At 45.6% G+C, this 18945-nt stretch overlaps 1 protein-coding gene across 3 annotated transcripts in view; it reads right to left on the bottom strand.

The window, feature by feature from the left end:
• Positions 1 to 15354, bottom strand: part of TGFB2 (transforming growth factor beta 2) — an 80923-nt gene extending 65569 nt beyond the window's left edge. For all 3 annotated transcript variants that reach the window (XM_029230949.1, XM_029230951.1, XM_029230950.1), the window contains exon 1: positions 14542 to 15354. In XM_029230949.1, coding sequence (XP_029086782.1) covers positions 14542 to 14887 — 346 coding nt within the window. In that variant the 5' untranslated portion in view covers positions 14888 to 15354. The remainder of the gene's footprint in view (positions 1 to 14541) is intronic.
• Between the last annotated feature and the right edge of the window lie 3591 nt (positions 15355 to 18945).

Here is an 18945-nt window from a genome sequence, read left to right as displayed (position 1 = left end):
ATTCAGCGTTCCCTTTAACACATTCTAGTGCTAAAATAGCAATGTACAATTTATATACGGAAATGGTAAAATAAATACCTTGACTTACATTAAAGATGAATAAGAAAGGCCTTGACCTCTTTGACAAAAGACAGACTCCCTATTAAGAGTAAAACTCTGATTTTCATTTGGTTGGCCTCGATTTCAGTTTTCTTAAAACCACCTGTCATCATTTCTAACCCGCACATGAAAACTCCTTCTCCAGTGAACAAAAATCCGAGTGTATATTGCTTTGGGGCTGCGTAGCTGCAGTTTAAAAATCTAGGGCTCCTTGGAATGCATTAAAATGTCTTCCGTGATAGTTTTGACATCCTGAAATTCTGAACTTTGCTGTTTTAAAAGTAAAGGTAGCAACTAGATCTTGTATATTGCCCATCATATTCTTATAAATGAAAATACACCAAAAAATACCTCCAGCTAAAAACATTGCTGAGTGTTCAAAGGCTATCCTATCTGTGATAGAGTCAATAATAAATATCAGATTTTTGCATGAGAAGATGTAGGTGGACACCCTGCTCTGTCATTAGTTTCCTGGGAATCTCTGGACAAGTGCCTTGATGCACCCAAGCCTCTGCTGCTATAAAATGAAACTGACATCATGCTACCCCTGAGGGTTTTTGAAAGACTGAAACGAGATATTTAAAAGAAACTGAGAAATAAAAGGTGCTCAAGGGATGTAATAATATTAGTTATCTAACTTATTTGATAGATTAACCCCTGACGGCCTTCTAGGTCTGCAAGAATATACCTCTTTCCCAGCTCCTTACACCAAGTTAAAATCCATGCACCTTCCATTCACCTAGGGCATGTCTTCTAGAAGTAGCATGGCCACTATTTATACCTGACTTGAAAACTTCTTTGGACAAAAGACAAAGGCTTTGTGGATTCCCTCCCACCCCATATGCACCCCCCCCCCCCTTTTTTTTTTTTTGCCAGATTTGTACTTTTATCTCTCAATTTTAAAACAGATAAGGAAGACTTTTTCCATGGCCTGTAACTTACCATCTCCGACATTCAGCCCACTAACAAGATCCCAGGGGCCTATATTCACACTTGTGTGGATTCCACCTTCCAGTCAAAACCCTCTTTAATTGAGATGTGGCATCTGCATGGCCTGAATGGCCTGGAAGACGAAGGCCCAACACCCAGGTCTTGGTAACACGCTGCTATCATGTTGCCACCATATGCTGTTACCAGCTGACATCTGCTCACACATGTTCTCACCAATAAGTAACCATGTTGTTTATTTTTAGAGCCCTCTCCACAGCCTCACAGAGAGAAAATTCCCTCACATCACCCGTCAGCAAAGACAGGAAGCTACAGACTGGGTATAAACTGTTTGTCACAAGATCAGTAAGGCACACAACGTCTTCTCATTCAGATCTGACCTCTAAAAAGAGATGCTGAAAGTTATCTTCAATAAAAATCTCAAGGAACGGAACCAGAGACAGGCAGGGTACGCAAAGCATCGCTTGCTTAGCAATGCTTTCTCTTCAGACTAGGGCCCTGTGCGTTTCTTGGGGGGATTTCACTCCTTTTCCTGGGAAACAGCACCTTCTTCAGGCCAGTGGGTGTTGTGGTGCCAAAGAGGGATGCTTCTATTACCGGAATCAGGATCCCTGAAATCGCCCCAGGTCACCGGGGTCAAACAAAGTCTGTGGGGAAACAAGGCAAGCTAACTGCCATGATTTGTCGTTTCCAACTTGCAGTCCTCAGGTATGCACCTTTGGTTTACTCTCTCTCCGCCATCAGGCTACAGTATTAAAATGCTTTCTTTCCTCCCCTTCCTTTTTCTGTTTGTTTGTTTTGTTGGTTGGTTTGTTTTTAAGCAGGGCCAAAGGACAGGTTGCTCTGGTGCTGATACAGTGCCTCTGAAGTTAAGCCCATGAACTGGATGGAGAGATAAATGATGCGAATAGGGATGATTTAGGCCAAAGAAAGTAGCTGCTAGTTTTCGTAAAAATCAACTTTCAACATCTATGTGTTTGAAGTGGCACTGCGGTATGCATAAACTTTTTCAGATCAGTAAGGTTTGGCGTCCATGTGAAATGCTTTTTAAAAGATGAAACCCTATGAAAAATCTGAGACGTGAATAGTCCTAGAGAAATAAAAATTTTTAGAATTACCTGGGCCCTCAGTCATGAATAATGGGGTACTCGTATGGCTCACATAAGTCATAAGAGAAAAAAAGTCCTGGAATTAAAATTTTGCATGGGTCATTTACAAAATAACTAAGAAACAATGAAGCTAACTATAAAAGTGTTGGGACTCATTTTTGCCTGTGATGACACAGCTAAGAAATAAAGCAACAAAACCCAAATACACAGTGTTTCCAGAGTGAGTTTCTGAACTACCTGCTTGGGAATCACCTGGCCTTCTTGTCAAGAGGCAGTTATCTGGAGCTCACCTTAAAACTACAGGATAATAATCTTGGGAATTCCCTGGCGGTCCAGCGGTTAGGACTCCGTGCTCTCACCGCCGAGGGCCCGGGTTCAATCCCTGGTCGGGGAACTAAGATCCCGCAGCACAGCGCGGCCAAGAAAAACAAAACAAACAAACAAAAACTACTGAATAATAATCTGGATGGAGGGTAGCAGGCAAAGGTTTGGGAATCCGCACACAGCACTCCAGGTGATTCTTGAGCTTGGTAAAATTCAAGAAGCACTGGTAGAGGCCTTTGTGACTTAGAGGTTAGAAAGGCGTTTTACAAAAAGCTCGTCTGACCTCAAAACAACCCAACCAGGTGGATCACAGAGAAACCGTTCTCTCCTAAGAGTTGCCTGTTCTGAGTAACGGTTTTATGTAGCGTGAAAGCGCCTCTCAGTCAGAGAGAAAGCCATTCTTTTTTTTTTTTTTTTTTTTTTCGTACGCGGGCCTCTCACTGTTGTGGCCTCTGCCATTGCGGAGCACAGGCTCCGGACGCGCAGGCTCAGCGGCCATGGCTCACGGGCCCAGCCGCTCCGCGGCATGTGGGATCTTCCCGGACCGGGGCACGAACCCGTGTCCCCTGCATCGGCAGGCGGACTCTCAACCACTGCGCCACCAGGGAAGCCCAGAAAGCCATTCTTAACGCAATGATAGCTTAAGCAGAATTAAATGTCATTAAAAATGCTGCAGTGAACTCCCCATCAAAGTAGTCCTGCCCCTCAACCCCTCCCCAGCCCTCCACCCAAACATCCTCCAGGCAAACACCATCTCTCTGATAACAGCAACTCCGGAAGTGGGTACTGTCATTTCCTCCCAGCACTGGATGACAGTGAGTTTCTACCCCACTTAGAGAATTCCCAGCAAATGTTACTGAGAAAGGGCAAACCGTTGATCCCCACTGTCTAATGACTCGGGGTCAGCTTGGCTCAAGACCCTCTTTCTAGAATCCTGATACAATTGCCAAAGAATGAATGAAATTAGACATGACCTTATACACATAGTTTCATTATTGATGGTGATGTTTTCTGACAGTGGAATTCTTCTGAAATATTTCTCTCTACAAGACAAACCAGCACCTGCCACCTAATTCCATGGAGGAGAAAAGCAAAATTTGAGTAGGTGAAACAGCGTTCGCTCAGGAGTGGGTTGGTTCACAGATGTGACCAGTGAAATCTACTAACACACTTAACAACCTAAGGCTTGACACTGCGGGGAGGTACAAATGAATGACTAAGTTACTACTCAGATCAAAATGACTGTGTAATAGACATATCTCAGGGTGAGAACTGCTGCCTTAGAACCTGACGTGACAGCCATAATTCTCCTTTGGTTCTGCCCGGCTACTTCCGGGTAAAAGCTCCTACCTCTCTTTCTCTCTCCTTAACTTCCAGAGCCCCAGATGCTAAGGTGTGAACTTGGATGTAGAAACACTTCCCCAACCGAAAACCCTGACAGACCTCCAAGTGGGCAGTTCCTTTACCAAATCATCCATCTTCTGCAAAGAAATGTCCTCAATCTGTGATTTTCCTTTTTTTATTCTCCTTCTAAAGTTGAATCAGAATAAGTCATCTACCTTCCCCCCCGCCGCCAGCCCCCATTCTGGCCTTTCTCAGCCAGCAACTGAGTTATAGGAGTTTATTATAAAGCAAGAAGAAACAACTTCAATGGCATGGTCATTAAGTTGTCAAAGCAGAGTGAAAATGAGATTAAGTCAATGGATAGGGAAATAAATGACCCTATAAGAATAAACCCCCCCAGTGGAAGGAATGACAAAGTGACTGCTACCAGTGGTCTAGAGAGAATAATCCCTGATGAATTTGGTCTAAGAAGTGTTCAATTCCCAATACAGAAATGACTCCAAAACGTAAAAATTAAATTTCCCAGAAAATTCCCATTTATGGGCAATAATATATTTTAGCGCTCTTAAAATGCATTAAAAAATATGGTCTTCTCTTTTAGAGAGTGCTTCCCCTGAGATCTGTAAAGACCAGTGGACTTCTGATCGTTTCAATGTCTTTCTCAAAACCGAACTGTGCATTCTCGTTCACAAGCTGAAGTAACAAATAAGGATTCTTAAAACAGCCTGAAGTTATGAGTGAGCAGTTATTTGTGAACTAGCTTGTCAAGACAGATGTGGTTTTGTCAGTGTGGTGTGGGTTAGATAGCAAAAGCCAAATGAACGGAGCGCCAAGGTCAAAGTCACAACATTTTTCTTTTTCTTCCTTGAGACTGGAAAGATGCTACAGCACTTCCTGAAACAAACATCTCCAAAAAAGCAGCCTTACTCTCCAACAGCTGCCCCATGACTCTCCTTTCAGAAACACCACGTCTCTCCCTCAGGAACGTCCTGCTTCCTAATTACTGACATGGAGGCCACGAGGAAGGCCCGAAGGGAGAGTGACAGTCTCTCTGTGGACAGAGATGTGTGCAACGTGCCAGTGTGAGCGCAAACAGCTGCCTGGGGAGGTTGGAAATGCATTTGAACTATTTTCAGAAGGTCTGGGCTTTGTAACATCCAGAAAGCATTTTCCATTTGCTTTAAGTTCCTCAAGTTGTTGTGATTAAAGGAACATCTAAGCCCCACATTTTTGACTTATCAGGCAGAACCAAATCCAAGGGCTCATTTTTGAGAATGAAGGGATGGGGGCTGGTCCACACAGAAGAGCTTTCTGGGCACCAGCAGGCTTTCCCTCCTTGTAACAGATGCTAAATCCAGTAAACTCGATTCCTCTTGGACGGCAGCGTCTTCTCATACCAACGAAGTGGTTTTACTCGGTCGCCCCAGGAAAGCCAGGATGCTACCGCATGCAGAGAGCATTCTGCTCTGTTAACAGCTACCCTGGGCCTAGTACGGCCTCTCCTCTCTGACATCACCTTCTAAGTTTTCATTTCCTCCTCAAATCCTTTGTGGTGACTCCTCCACTACCCTCTCCCCTTCCTCCCATCCATCCTCCTCTGGGAGACTTCTACCCCCAATGGCATTTTGCTGCTAAAGTCTGCTTTTAAATGAGTCGCCTGACAGCGAAGAAACTGCTGTGGCTGGTGCCTGGTCAGGGAGATGCAGGGAGGTCCAAACGTCCTGGCTTCCTTCTTAACAGAGCCTCTCCCCAGGGGAGCGGGTGAGACAGGGGGCCTGGGAGGAGGGGCCGCGCCAGCCCAGAGGCACATTGCCCACAAGTCCCTTCTGCATGTTAGCCTTTTCTGAGCAATACCCTCCCCCCATCCTTTGTTGGATTTCAACCTTTAAGGCCCAGAAAGATAAAGAGGTGAGTGCTATGTGACTCATACGTGTACTCAGAGAGATCCGTTAAAAATAACTTTAAACATTTTTTTCCTAGAAATGTAAAGGCCCTTTGAAACAACTGGTAACATCTTGAGATGTCAAAAAAAAAAAAAATCAAAACTGGATATTAATGCACTGAGCATGCACAGTAAGACACCCCAGCTGGGAGGACTCCCTGATGCGGACCTCCTGCTTCTGGTGCCAGAGGTGGCGATTACCAGTCGCAGGCTCTTAAAGTTTACTAAATAGAAACGTTTTCCGAGGGCAGATATCATGCTCCCACTTAATTTTATTTTCGATGTGCTTCTAGGACATAGCACTCTGCTACATGCACATGGACCGCTATTCTCCCAATCCACAAATATTTATGCGACTTCACTGATTTTTACATATTTTTCATATTTTCATACCTCTAAAATCCTGATGCCCTCTTAGAATCAATGGCACGTTACAATTACTTGGCAATGATATTTCTTTTTAAGTGGCATATAAAATAATGGTGCACTGTAAAATCAATAGCGTTTGAGATTCAGTGAAGGATAGCTGCCGTGTAAAGCAAGCCTATTAGGTACCAGAAGCAGCTGCACTTGGCCTTTCTTTGCATGTCATCATCCATCCTCTACAACCCTGGGGGCAGATATCAGCTTCTTCATCGTTACAAGTGAACAAACTGAGATCAGCTTAAGTGCAGGGGCTTCGGCCTGGTCACCAAGCCAGTGATGGCAGAGGTAGCATCTGAATTCAGCAGGAAGCAACTTAAATGTCAACGAGGCCGATTTAATAACTTGCACGGAGACAGCCAAGTTGCTAACCCAAACAAGACCACATTTTAACAACTGCCATTGGCCTGGAGTAGGACTTCCTGTCTTTGATGCTCCCTCTTCCCTTTCAGCCTCTGAGATTCCTCTGGTGCGATTCCCTTTTATTTATTCTCTTTCTTTCACTTCTTGGGGCTGCCTGGCTCTCAGGTCTGTGCTCACTGTACAACACCATCCTGCCTTCCTCAATAAATTAATTTTCTGCGAGAGACAAGACGAATCACCTATCAATTAAATTTATAAAAATGTTGTGAAGAAAATGGTTGCAGTTCAAGATCAACACCAGGAGACTTGAGAAATCACAATTTTTGTATCAACCAAGTGCAGAGATAAAAGTGGAAGAATGTGGTAGAGGCAAGAAGAGAGACCCAGGGTGGTAGGAAAGGCGTCAGAAGTATACTTCCTTCTGGAGGGAAAGAATGTAATTCCTGCCAGGTGAGGAGAGTCACCACCCTTTCATGGAGGGACTGTATCATTTTGCAAGAGGGCAGGAAAAGTCATGCTCTCCATTTCCTGGTCTCTATTTGGGGCCTCTATTACTTGTGGTACCTAAAAGTCTGACTTCCAGTAAGACATCGCTGATAGAAATAGTTATAGCCATGTCCTCATACGTCACAGGGAAAATACCAGTCTGGACCGTATAGGGTCACTTTTGAGTGTGAAATAAGTGCATGCATGTAAAATATTTAAAACTATGCTTGGCACATAGTATGTACCCGATGAGGGTTAGCTTTCATCATCATCATTATCGCCATCATTTTCATTTTTATCTGCAAAACTGGAAACAGGAAATGAATGGTTCTGAGAAGCCTGTGTTGCCTTCAGCACAGGGACAAGATCCATCAGGAACGTTGTCCCCAATAACGGAGGTGAGTAGATTTCTGTCTCTCCATATCTCCTGGTCCAATGCTTTGAACTCTTTTTTTTTTTTTTTTTTTTTTTTTTTCGGTGCGCGGGCCTCTCCCGGTTGTGGCCTCTCCCGTTGCGGAGCACAGGCTCCGGACGCGCAGGCTCAGCGGCCATGGCTCACGGGCCCAGCCGCTCCGCGGCACGTGGGATCTTCCCGGACCGGGGCACGAACCCGTGTCCCCTGCATCGGCAGGCGGACTCCCAACCACTGCGCCACCAGGGAAGCCCCAATGCTTTGAACTCTTGATCCTTCTTCTGGTAACTCAATCTTATTCTCTAAAGGGAAACGCTCATTCCTTTAGTAAGCATTGATTGAGCAACAACAAAGTGCTGTAAGAACATAGGTAAGTCAGAGCGGGTTCCTGTTCTGAGGCAGTTTACAAACCGATGAAGAAGACAGGTCAGGACACAGCTAGATTTTACCTACAGCAAAAGAAAAGAGGCTGAGATAGAGATGAATATCAGTATTGTGAGAGTGCAGAGGAAGAGCTACTTAAATAGGACAAAGAACGTCGACGAAGGTCTCATAAGGAGATGGTACTAACTAAACCTCGAAGGGTATTTAAAGGTGTTAAAAGATGGATCTCTAAGTGGAAGAAATGACATAAACAAAGGGCTGGAGGCACAGAAATAAAGGGCCCATTTGGGTAAAGGAAAAGAGGGTGATCTGGCTGGAGTGTAGTTTTCTTGGGGGGATTTAGTTGGGGGGCTGCTGAGCAAGGAGGAGGGGCCTGACCCTGAAAGGTCTTGGAGATTATCTAAGACATATGAGATCTTACCTACGAAGCCTAAATCCTCAAGGCCTCCCTATATGAGGATTAGATAGTGCTGGGCATGCAGGATTACCAGCCCTGCCGGTCTCTGTTCCCAGCCCCTTAGGTGGCAAAGGTCACCTAAGGACCAATCCGAGGGAGCCAGGGAAACAGATCTACTGAGTGGAACTTACTAGGAAATGAATGAGTTGTTGGTCCCGAGACATCCCAGGCTGGTGGGAGTGGTCCCCAGGGCATCACTTTTAATCATATTGGAATATCTCTAACATATCTCCTTTTAATATCTCATAATCAATGGCACGTTATAGTCAATTGTCAGTGATATTTCTTTCTCTGTGGCACATAAAATAACAGTGTACCTTTAAATCAATGGTGTCTGAGAATCAATGGTTAATAGCTGGCATGCAAAGAGGGTCTACTAAGTGCCAGAAGCAGAGCTCAGGGCGTCTTTACACAGGTCACGGTCAGTCCTTTGCAACCCTAGGAAGCCAGCACCTTCTTCATCTTTACAAGTGAAGAAATGGAGCCATGGTTGAATGAAGTTCACCACCCTATGCGCAGATATTCCAGAAGCGAGAAGAACAAGAAGGCAATTTAAAGCCTGTGGGGAAGTGGTCAAGGGGGAGTGCAGATGCAGAGTCAAGGCCACCAAGCCAATCCGGAAGCAAGGTGCTGGTCACAGTGCAGTGTAGTTCTAACCTATCAGAGGTTAGAAAAGAAACAAAACCAACGACAACCACCAAAACCCACTTGTGACTGCAGCGTGCGGCGAATTTCTCCCAAACACAGGATGGAAACAAGCTTTTCCGCCTCAACAAACCCATCAGAGAATCCCTAGTATGTGATTAAATTGAAACTACCTGGAGAACACTGAATTCCTAGGTTAAAAAGTATCTTTGTTGAAAAAATATTAAAAACCCAAAGCACACCATATGCTTTCAAAATGACAATGGAAACGTTTGTTTATCTCGGGCCAGAGGCACATTTCATCAAGCTGTTCAGAATCTGCAAAGTGGATCCACCCTTCGGCAGTCGGGCTGCCTAAGGAGAGCGAGCACATCTGGCAAATCCACATCCTCTCTCCAGGATCCCTGAGGACCGGAAATGCTATATCAGGAGAGCTGACAGGGCTGTTTGCAGAGCTTCCCTGCAGGTTCTTTGCTCCCGGCTCACCTTAATACTGAACCTGTAAAGGGCTGGGGGTGGCGGCGGGGAGGGAGGAGTCCCCCCAGAATCCCACCTCGGTGATCAGCTTGTACGTCTCTCCCAGGGCCAGGCTCTTCCACTCTATTTTCCCTAAACTTCTAAAAATGCAGCTTGAAGTGTGTTGTAATCTCTGGGCAAAGGCCTAGGAGTCAGTGACCTCCTTTGTTCTAACCCAGATTTGATATGGGATCAACAGTGAGTCATTAGCCCTCTTCTCACATCTCAGTTTCCTCTAGGAAACAGGATCTGTCATTCTTTCATACCTTTTTATGTGAAAGATGCTGTGACTGGGGTTAGATCAGCATCTCTTCACCAGGGAGAAGGCATCGTTCAAAAAGTGCAGCTCCTTGAGTAGACCCCAGGGGTCGCTGTGGAGACACAGAAGGCTCCCGGAGCCTCTGCCAGGTCAGCTGGTCCCCATCTACCCCTCCAGCTTCACAAAGCCCAGCCTCCATCCAGTGGGGACTCCTCAGGAGAGGAGACCGGCCTCCCTTGGCAACAAAGACGGCCCAACTGCTTCAGTTATAACCAGTATATCTCTTGGAGGAGTTTTGCTAGACTTTGAAAAGTAAAAGAAAGAAAAGAGAGAAAATCCTGGAAGAGAACGGAGCCTAAAGTTAAAGGCGACCACAATTAGGCACTAGAGTTAGTGCAAGCAACGATGCAATACAAGTGGGGGAATTAAAGTTGGGTCTGCTGTGTATTAATAACTCAATCATTGGGGAAGTCTAGGGAAGGGGTTCGAGTCTGTCTCTCTCTCTCTGCGTGTCCCTCTTTCTGACACATCCACAGAGAATCTGAAAAATAAAATCCCTATCACTTTGCTGTATACCTGAAACTAACACAATATTGTAAATCAACTATAGTTCAATTTAAGAAACAGAAAAAAAATCCCTGAACATCAAGCAAAAATAGTACTATGTTCCAGCAACTGCTAATATTTTCTTTCATCGGGCAATTGGCTGACAGTTCAACAATGTGTACACAGAAAGATATATCCATGAATAGAATGTTAAGTTGCGTCCCCCCCACCCACAAACCATAGTGCTATTGGTGTTCTTTCTATCTTCCTCAATTTCACTTGGAAAATTACAGGGGAAATAGAAAAAGAGATTGCTTGGTATTAAATGCTTAGCATTTATGGGAAACAATTACAAAGGAAACCTCACCGTAATGTCTCAGGCTGTATATTTTAGTTTATCTAATTCAATATGATAGAATAAACCAACTTTCTTCCGTTGCTGAGCTTGGAGATTCCACTCTTCCTTAACATGAGCTGCTTATTTTCCTTGCAAGGAAAATCCACGGTAATCCCTCACTTCTTTTTTGCTCTGTCCTGACTAATATCACATTGCTGCTGACTGAAGTTACAGATGGGTGGAGCGACACCCTTACTTAGGCTAAATGAATGGGAACCTTTGATGCCTCTAATTTAGGCCCTTTAAGATCATAATAATGAGGTATACACCATACCAAAGAGTCAAATTCATAGTCCCATTTACTTAAGAAAAGTTTCTGATTATCTTTCTATTCCATGTTAATGTCCTTTTGATGATAAAGATGTTTTACTTTCAGATTATTACTTTGGAAATGGTACTACTAGCAGAATTCAGCAACTGCAAATAAATCCCAGGGTTACCGGGTTTCTCCACGTGGAGCTGGATAATCCTTTGATGTATGGGGGTGGCGGGTGGAAAAGGGACCTTTCCTGTGCATTCTAGAATGGTGAGCAACCTCCCTGGCCCTTCCACTCCCAATCATGACAACCCAAAATGTCTCCAGACATTGCCAAATGTTCCCTGAGGGTGTGGGCGGGGGAAAGGACAAAATCACCACAGTTAGAACCACAACACGTGCCTGATCTGTTACATGGAAAAGAGAGGCGAAAGAAAGAAAATAAAATTTTGTCTCTTCCTTTTTTTTTTTTTTTGACTGTCGAAGGGTCTACATATTTTAATTGTTAATCATTTGGATTCTTACCCTGTTATGTGGAATAACTCTTTCTAAATTTCTAAAGCCCTGTACAGTGTCTTTTGAATAGATGTACTTGAAGTTCAAGTGGATTGTCAAAAGGACCAGAAGTCCACTAATTCCCACTGGGTAAAGTATGGGTAAACCTTAGCATAACTCCACTTTGAGCCTTAAACTAACAGCATGTGAAAAGATCAATACGAATAAATTCAAAACTAATCAGATCCCTTCTTCAAATGTTGACACAGTATTATTTATATCCCATAAATACCTTCTTGACTAAAATTCATCCTAGGAGATTGGCACCTGGCCAGTTCTATTCATATTTACTGTATTTATATAGTACGCTGGGCCAAGGATAATATTTAAGACAAAATATGCCTGAAGGCATATACAATATCTCTTATATTTTTACTTTTAAAACTCTACATTGCTAAAAACATTTTGTCTGAACTGTATAAAACGTCCTGCAAAGGGCTACCAACAACCTGTAATGATATATAGCTCATTGAGCATGATTAGAGCATATTTGTAATATTTGAGCTGAAGTCACTCCCTGAACGCTAGTAAGTTGGTGGTAAAAAGTGAACCAGTGATCTTTCCCATGCCTTCATCTCTGGGGCTTATGACCCGCTGCAGATTCCCTTCAAGAAATGACAGGCACACTTCCTCCCCACCGTCTCTTCAGGGAGGACCGAGTTAAAAGTTAGGTGGAAAGGTCCTAAAGAGGGAAAGCTGGTATATAAGCCAATGCTGTCCTTTCCGTTTGCCCTTTAAAAATATGGTGGAGTGATTTTTTTTTTCTTTTCTTCCTTTTTTTTGGAAGGGTTCACTATATAACTAGAAAGTACTGGAAAATCAGTTAACCTACTTTCTATAAAATTATCCACAGTCCTAGCACAGTAGTATCAAATCTGCTATTAATAAGGCTTTCTGCTCCTAAGTTTCCTTTAAGGCTTTAAGAAGCCTGCACTCTTTGTAGGAAGACTGATAGTTTATATTTTATCCTGCACTGATCAGAGGCTTTCATTTCTTTGGTAGCTGGGAGAGGAAGCAGAAGGGAATCCACACACGCACCTGAGATGCCAACCTCTGAAATCCTAATAATTTGAGAATTTTTTCCAATTTGGTGATGATGATAATCTTGCGTGGGATCACCTCAGTTCTTTAGACTGAAGAGTGCTTGAAGAACAAAGAATGAACACCCTCTTGGGTAATTTGCTCTCTTCACACCTATCTCATGAAGGGATCAGACCTCCTCTCTGTTATGAAAATGCCAGCAATTCATGAGAGCTGTTGCAGGTAAACATTGAAGGCTTGGCTTGTTCTGGTTCTACGTAACATAACTGCCCGCCTGCCCAAATTCCAGTAGAACGGTTGCACGTGCTAGAGAAAGCAAACTGACTCAACTCCCTGTTGGGTCTCAATGATTTTGGACTAATTACAATGAACTTTCTTTCCTAATTAATTCCATGGCTCCACCCCAGGTAGAAAGCTTTCCTTCACTCCCCGGGGGGGAATCACCAGGGTGGAGTGTATTTATCACCATTGTTGTGGATGGTGACGTAATTACAATAATAAAATCATCCCGCTTGCCAGGATCTCCTGCCTCAGCTCTGCCCTTAAACAAGAAGAGATGATGCTGCAGCAAAACAGAGGTCGCCAGGAAGCCTGGGGTTGGATACTTCAGCTGACAATCTGAGACCATCAAATACAAGACATGGCAAGTCCCGGAACTACGACTTGTCAAACTAAATATAAATATTCAAAAAGAAAAGCACCACCCTGCAATTAGAACCTCTAGGATAAAATTACCAAGATGGCCATATTATCTCTGTAGGCAAGACACAGAGACGTTGTGAAGGCTGCCAGGGAGTATATAGGGCATGGAAAGGGGAGGAGAGAGATGGGCAACCAATGAAAAGTGTACGACTTGGGATTTGGAATAGGCAAATGTTGGAGCTCTTTTTTTTTTTTTTTCTTTTTCTTCTTCCTGGTATTTAACCCTCTCAGGCATCAATATATGCTTCTTCTTCTTTTCTTTTTTTAAAGAACTTGGAAATCATTCTACGCTAACTGCCCTCTTCCCTTCCCCTCAAAGAACTCAACAATCAATCATTCACTCGCGTTGCTACTGTATGCCAGCTGGTTTTGAGGACACTGCCCTCAGAGAAGCCAGTTTAAAAAAAAAAAAATCGGCTGTCTTCTACGCTGAGATTTAGGAATGCAACGAAGTGACTGCAGGAAACCTATGAAAGGGCAGGGAACACCGGGCTCAAGAGTGAGAAAGATAAACGATAAACGCATAAGAAAAAGGATCTGCTACACCGGCGATTTCAAGGCAGGTTTGAGTGAATTCGGAAAAAAATAACGTGAAGGAAAAACCCTTTTAACCGTAGTCAGCAACGAAGCTGTCCTTTCTACCATTCCAGGTGAAATCAAAAGGGGACGTGGTTACAAGATCTCGCCTTGGGCGGAATGTAAACACCTCGCCGAGGCAGTAGATTCAAGAATTGAGGGGTTGGAGGTAGGTTTTTGGAGGGGTCTCCAGATCGGGTTTTGTCTTGGCGATGCTGACATTTTTCGGGGAGTTTAGAGACAATAGGGAAGGCTTGGGGAATCAGCTGATAGGTCGGCACGGAAAGGGGCGCCTTCCGGAGAGGCTAGTTTTGAGCCACTTTTTTTTTTAACCCCTCGTGCACCAGTTCGGCGGGCTTCAGGCCAATCGGAGCAAAGAAAACAAACCCACCAAGGTTTCCCGGTTTAACGCGGCCCCAGGGAGCGCCTCCAAGTTTGACAGAGGAGGGCTGACTCCTAGCCGGTGGCCGAGTCGAGAATTCCAGGGAAGAGAAAAAAAGAGAAAAACGCTTTATAAAAGACGGGGGCGTTGGGGGAAGGGAGAAATGGAGAAAATTAAAAGTCGCAAGTCCACGTTTCAAAGCCTAACGTCCTCAAGCACACAACTGGCAAGGAGGTGGGTGGGACGGAGGACAGGAGCAGGGGAAGGAGCGAGCTGGGATCCGGAGAGGGCAGGGCGATCCCTGGAGTGCCTGCGGTTCTGGAAGCCTCGGGCAGCGCTAAGCCCCGGGGAGTGGAAGCGGGGAGCGGTACTTACTTTCCGAGGGGAAGAAGGGCGGCATGTCTATTTTGTAAACCTCCTTGGCGTAGTACTCCTCGTCGCTCCGCTCGCGCTCGCAGGCGGCCGCCCTCCGGCTCGCCTTCTCCTGGAGCAAGTCCCTTGTGCTGTTGTAGATGGAAATCACCTCCGGGGGGACCTCTTCGGGTTCGGGATAGTCTTCTGGGGGGCTGGTGAGTTTCAGCTTGCTCAGGATCTGTCCGCGGATCGCCTCGATCCTCTTGCGCATGAACTGGTCCATGTCGAGCGTGCTGCAGGTAGACAGGCTGAGCGCGACCGTGACCAGATGCAGGAGAAGAAAAGCGCTCAGCACACAGTAGTGCATTTTTTTTTTTAAGGTGGAAAAAAAAATTTTTTAAAAAGTAAAAAAGTAAGAAAAATAAAAAGAAACCAACAACTCTCAAAGTACAGATCAGGTAGATTTTTTTTTTTAATGCGAAACTTTTGAAAACAATCGGGAGTCAATGTCCGAGAGAAAAAGCTGTCTTGCTTGAATTCCTTTAAAAAGAAAAGGCAAGTCGTTCCCCAAGTGGAAATATTAATACACGACGGGCAAGGGGGAAGCTTCACTTGGGGGAGTCAGCAAAAGTTTTCTTGGAGCGACGAGATGGGGGCAAAAAAAGAGACGAGTGGCTATTAGGCAGAAATAAATTTAGGAGGAGGAAACGGAGTTCAGTGTGTCAGTTTCGGGTGCGGAGTGGCGGATCCGAACTCGGCTCCTCCGGCCAAAAGGGAAGAGATGAAAAGGTCCCGGGGCTGGCAGCGGGAGCGCCGGCGGGAGGGCCGCGGGCAGCGCTGTCAGGGGGGCGGCCGAGGCCGGCCGGCTCCAATTTATATATTTAAAGAAGGAGCGGCGCGGCCCTGCCTTCCACTACGGCGCTGAAAGCAGGAGCAGCAGCAGCTCCGGAGCGGAGGGGCGCACACGTGTGTGAGTGTGTGTGTGAGTGTGCGCGCGCGCGCGCGCCCGTGTGCGCGCGCTGGGAGCGAGCCCGGCCCCGGCGGGGAGGCGGGAGCGCTTCGCGCTGCGCCCGGGACTCGGCCGCGTCCGGCGGGGGCCGCGGGGGCCGCGGCGAGGATCCTGCTCCCGGAGGTGCGCGCGGGGGCCGACACCCCGGCCGGCGCGCCGACCCGCCCGGTCACTCCACGTTGCCGCCGCCGCCGCCGCTGGCGAACGCGTCCGGCCTCCAGCTCCCTCCTTCTGCTCCTTCTCCTCTCGCTCGAAACGCCAACCCGGCAACAGACGAGCGGCGGCCGCCGCCGTGGCTTTCGCCCCCCGCGGACCGCAGCGGCAGCCCCGGGACGCGCCGACAGGGGAGTTTTATTCCTAGGGGGTTGCGAAGGGGTTCCCTTGGACACCCACCCTTGCCCACCCACTCCTGGTTTCTCTCCCACTTGGGCTTTCTCGCCGAGGGTAGTAGGCACTTGGCAGCCTGCAGTAGATCCTCTCCTTCCTCTTTTCTGCAGCCAGGCAGCCCCTCGGTTTGCCCCCGAATGGCTCCCTAGACCGTTATCCTAGGCTCTCCATCCCTCTCGCCAGGCCTCCTTCACTTGCGCTCTCGCTCTTCCCTGTGTGTGTGTCTCTCTGCCTCTCTCGGTCTCTCTGTATCTCTCCCGCTGCCTCTGCCTGCCTCTCTCTCTCTCTCTCTCTCTCTCTCTCTCTCTCTGGTCGGGAGCTTCTGGAGCTCCCCTCGGAGCGAACCTTCTGCTGCCAGCAGATAACATCACGATCCTGCCTGGGAGGAGAGATTTATAAGTTCTCTCTGAACCACGTGTTTGCCTTCAACGAAGTGACGTGCTAGGATTACAGTCAGAAGTCCTCTCGTTTACTTAGACCACGAGCTCTCCCTGAACCGTTGAGGGGGTGTGGAAATGAGGACGGCTGTGGGGAAGGGAGGGAGGAGGTGGTGTGCGCCCTGACAACAGTGATTTATGGTATTTACTTTATATAGTCATTTTGGACCCGTCTGGTGAAGGACATGCGATCAAGCCTCCCATTTTTACTTCGTGTGGCTCGCTCGCGCACAGCCTCCCAGTTGGGATCACTTGCTCCAGAATGGAAGTCTTCCCTCCTGTATTGTACACACACACACACTCTCTCTCTCTCTCTCTCTCTCTGTCTCTCTCTCTCGCTCGCTCGCTCGCTCGCTCATGCAAATGAGCATCTCTGTCTCTCTCTCTCGCTCGCTCGCTCGCTCGCTCATGCAAATGAGCATCAAACAGTTGACTCTGGGCCAGGCCAGCCCTGAGATAGGTCATCCAAGCTCCACCTCCTAGCTTTTTAGTGGCATCATTTTCTGAGATTCCATAGCACCGTGCTGGTACCTCTATCCTAAAGCTTATTTTATTATGGTTTGTTGTTTACAGCCTAGTTCTGCATTTGACTGTGAACGGCTGAAAACAGAGCTCTCTCTTTTGCACCTGGAGAATGAATTATATTTATTTTACTGTTTGAATGAATGGCTATCTTCTTAATTTGCTGCCTAAGCCACATCTTGACATGGCTTTCTCTTCACCTTCTTGCCCAGCTAGACTTTAGCAATCAACTTCATTCTTTCCACAGCATATATCCAGGAAGCTGGGATTTTAAGTGTTTGATGTCACTGTTACACACTACTCATAACTTGACATTTTCTATTTCAACCTAGTCCAAATTAGATAAATACAAAAATAATTCTTGCCCCTGTTCACTTTTCCCTTTTTCTTTTCTTTTACCTTTAGTTACTCAAAGTCAACATTTTCATTTCATCATGACGGTAGCCATACCGACTAGATAGATGATTTAAACTGGAAACTCTGTTGAGTTTTCCCCCAGACTCAAAGCCACTATATCACTCCCTAGTTCAGATGTTCCTTTTATTATAGAAAGGTCACAAGGAGCTTTCTCTAACTTTTGGAATTTACACTTTCCATGTGTATGGGGCCTATACCATTAGTAAATAGAGGGGTAAATAGTTACGATAACAGTAGCTAACAGATATTACACTTAGTAACGTGAGGCAGATCGACAGATGTGTATATATATATATATATATATATATATATAGTCATTTAATCTTCACAACATTCTAAAGTAGGTATTATTATTATCATCTCTATTTTGCAGATGAGACTGCGGTACAGAGAGGTTAAGTACCTTGTTCAAGACCATAGTAAGATGGATTTTGCCATCAGAATGTACTGTCTATGTTCTTATCCACTACGTATTTCTAAGAAGCACTGGTACCAGAATGTGTCTGACAAACAGGGATCGTGTGGTGAAGTTAAGTTTGAGAGATACTGGGTACTCTATTGCCTACTTACAGATTCACAGTTTCCGTCATGTTAAAGTCTCTGAGAATCTTACAGAAAATAAAACTGTTTAACCCTTTTAACCCAGCATATCCTGAACTCCCTTGAACATGGGATTTTTTTCTGATGAAAACACATCAGAAAACTCTGGAATAAAGGGACTGTTCCAACCTACTTCTGAATAATTCTGAAAATTATGTGTAAATCAGCATTAGCACGTTCCTTTCCTGGAGGTTAATTTCAAATTGAAGCAACTTGAAAGCAGTCAGACAACCAGCTACAACTCCAATAGCCAAAGCAAAATATACTCAGGAGGTGCTGCTATGGGGCTAGTAGTTTCACCAAGTTGTCATCCCTTTTGAGTTGAGTTTGAGAACTGCAGTAATCTAGCTATACACAAAGGGGAAAAGTGACTGTTCCTACACGTGGGGCAATTATAGGACATAAAGCAGGAGCTACTGAGTGAAGATCTGGCTTTGGAAGGTGGCTGGTAACCTTAGGCACCGTGCTCCGCCAAGGACATAGGCTCAGCCTCCCCTCAAATTAGGGAGACTACCTTCTAGATATAAACACAAACGTACCTGAGGTTAAGTGGATTCAGATTAGAGTGTGGATAGAGCAGCAAAAGTCCATCTCCATCACTGCTAGGAAAGCAATCTAAGCCATAAATCCTTCTGACAACCCCCTTCCCAACATAAACACACACACTTTTGCCCATGGTATTTAGTTTGATGAACACGTACTGCTTACTTTATAACCCCTCAGACTCCTGGCCTGTTCATAAGAGGCTACTTTTAATTTCCCTAAAGCCCAGGAAGCGAGGACAGGGGAGGGGATGGTAAACTCTTCTAGTGTGGCCGAGGAGAGTGACTTGAGTGTAGCAGGAGAGGAGGCGCCCCTTTCTACCTCTCAGGTGAGCAATCCTTTGAAGATGCAACAGGTAAGACTTCAAGAGCTGTCCCCCTGGTTTACCAAAGCCATGCGGTAAAAGGGGATTTCACCCACACAGGCCATCCTGATTAGCTCAAGGAGGCAGGTGAGCATAGTGTAAAAGGGGCAGGTTCCAGACTCAAGTTTTCTTGGGTTCAAATATCC

The sequence above is a fragment of the Monodon monoceros genome, unplaced genomic scaffold (genome assembly GCF_005190385.1).
Source record: "Monodon monoceros isolate NGI ecotype Baffin Bay Population unplaced genomic scaffold, NGI_Narwhal_1 Super_Scaffold_18, whole genome shotgun sequence".
NCBI classification, from domain to species: domain Eukaryota; kingdom Metazoa; phylum Chordata; class Mammalia; order Artiodactyla; family Monodontidae; genus Monodon; species Monodon monoceros.
Note: the sequence above shows the minus strand (reverse complement) of the source record. Positions and strands in the feature narration are given on the sequence as shown.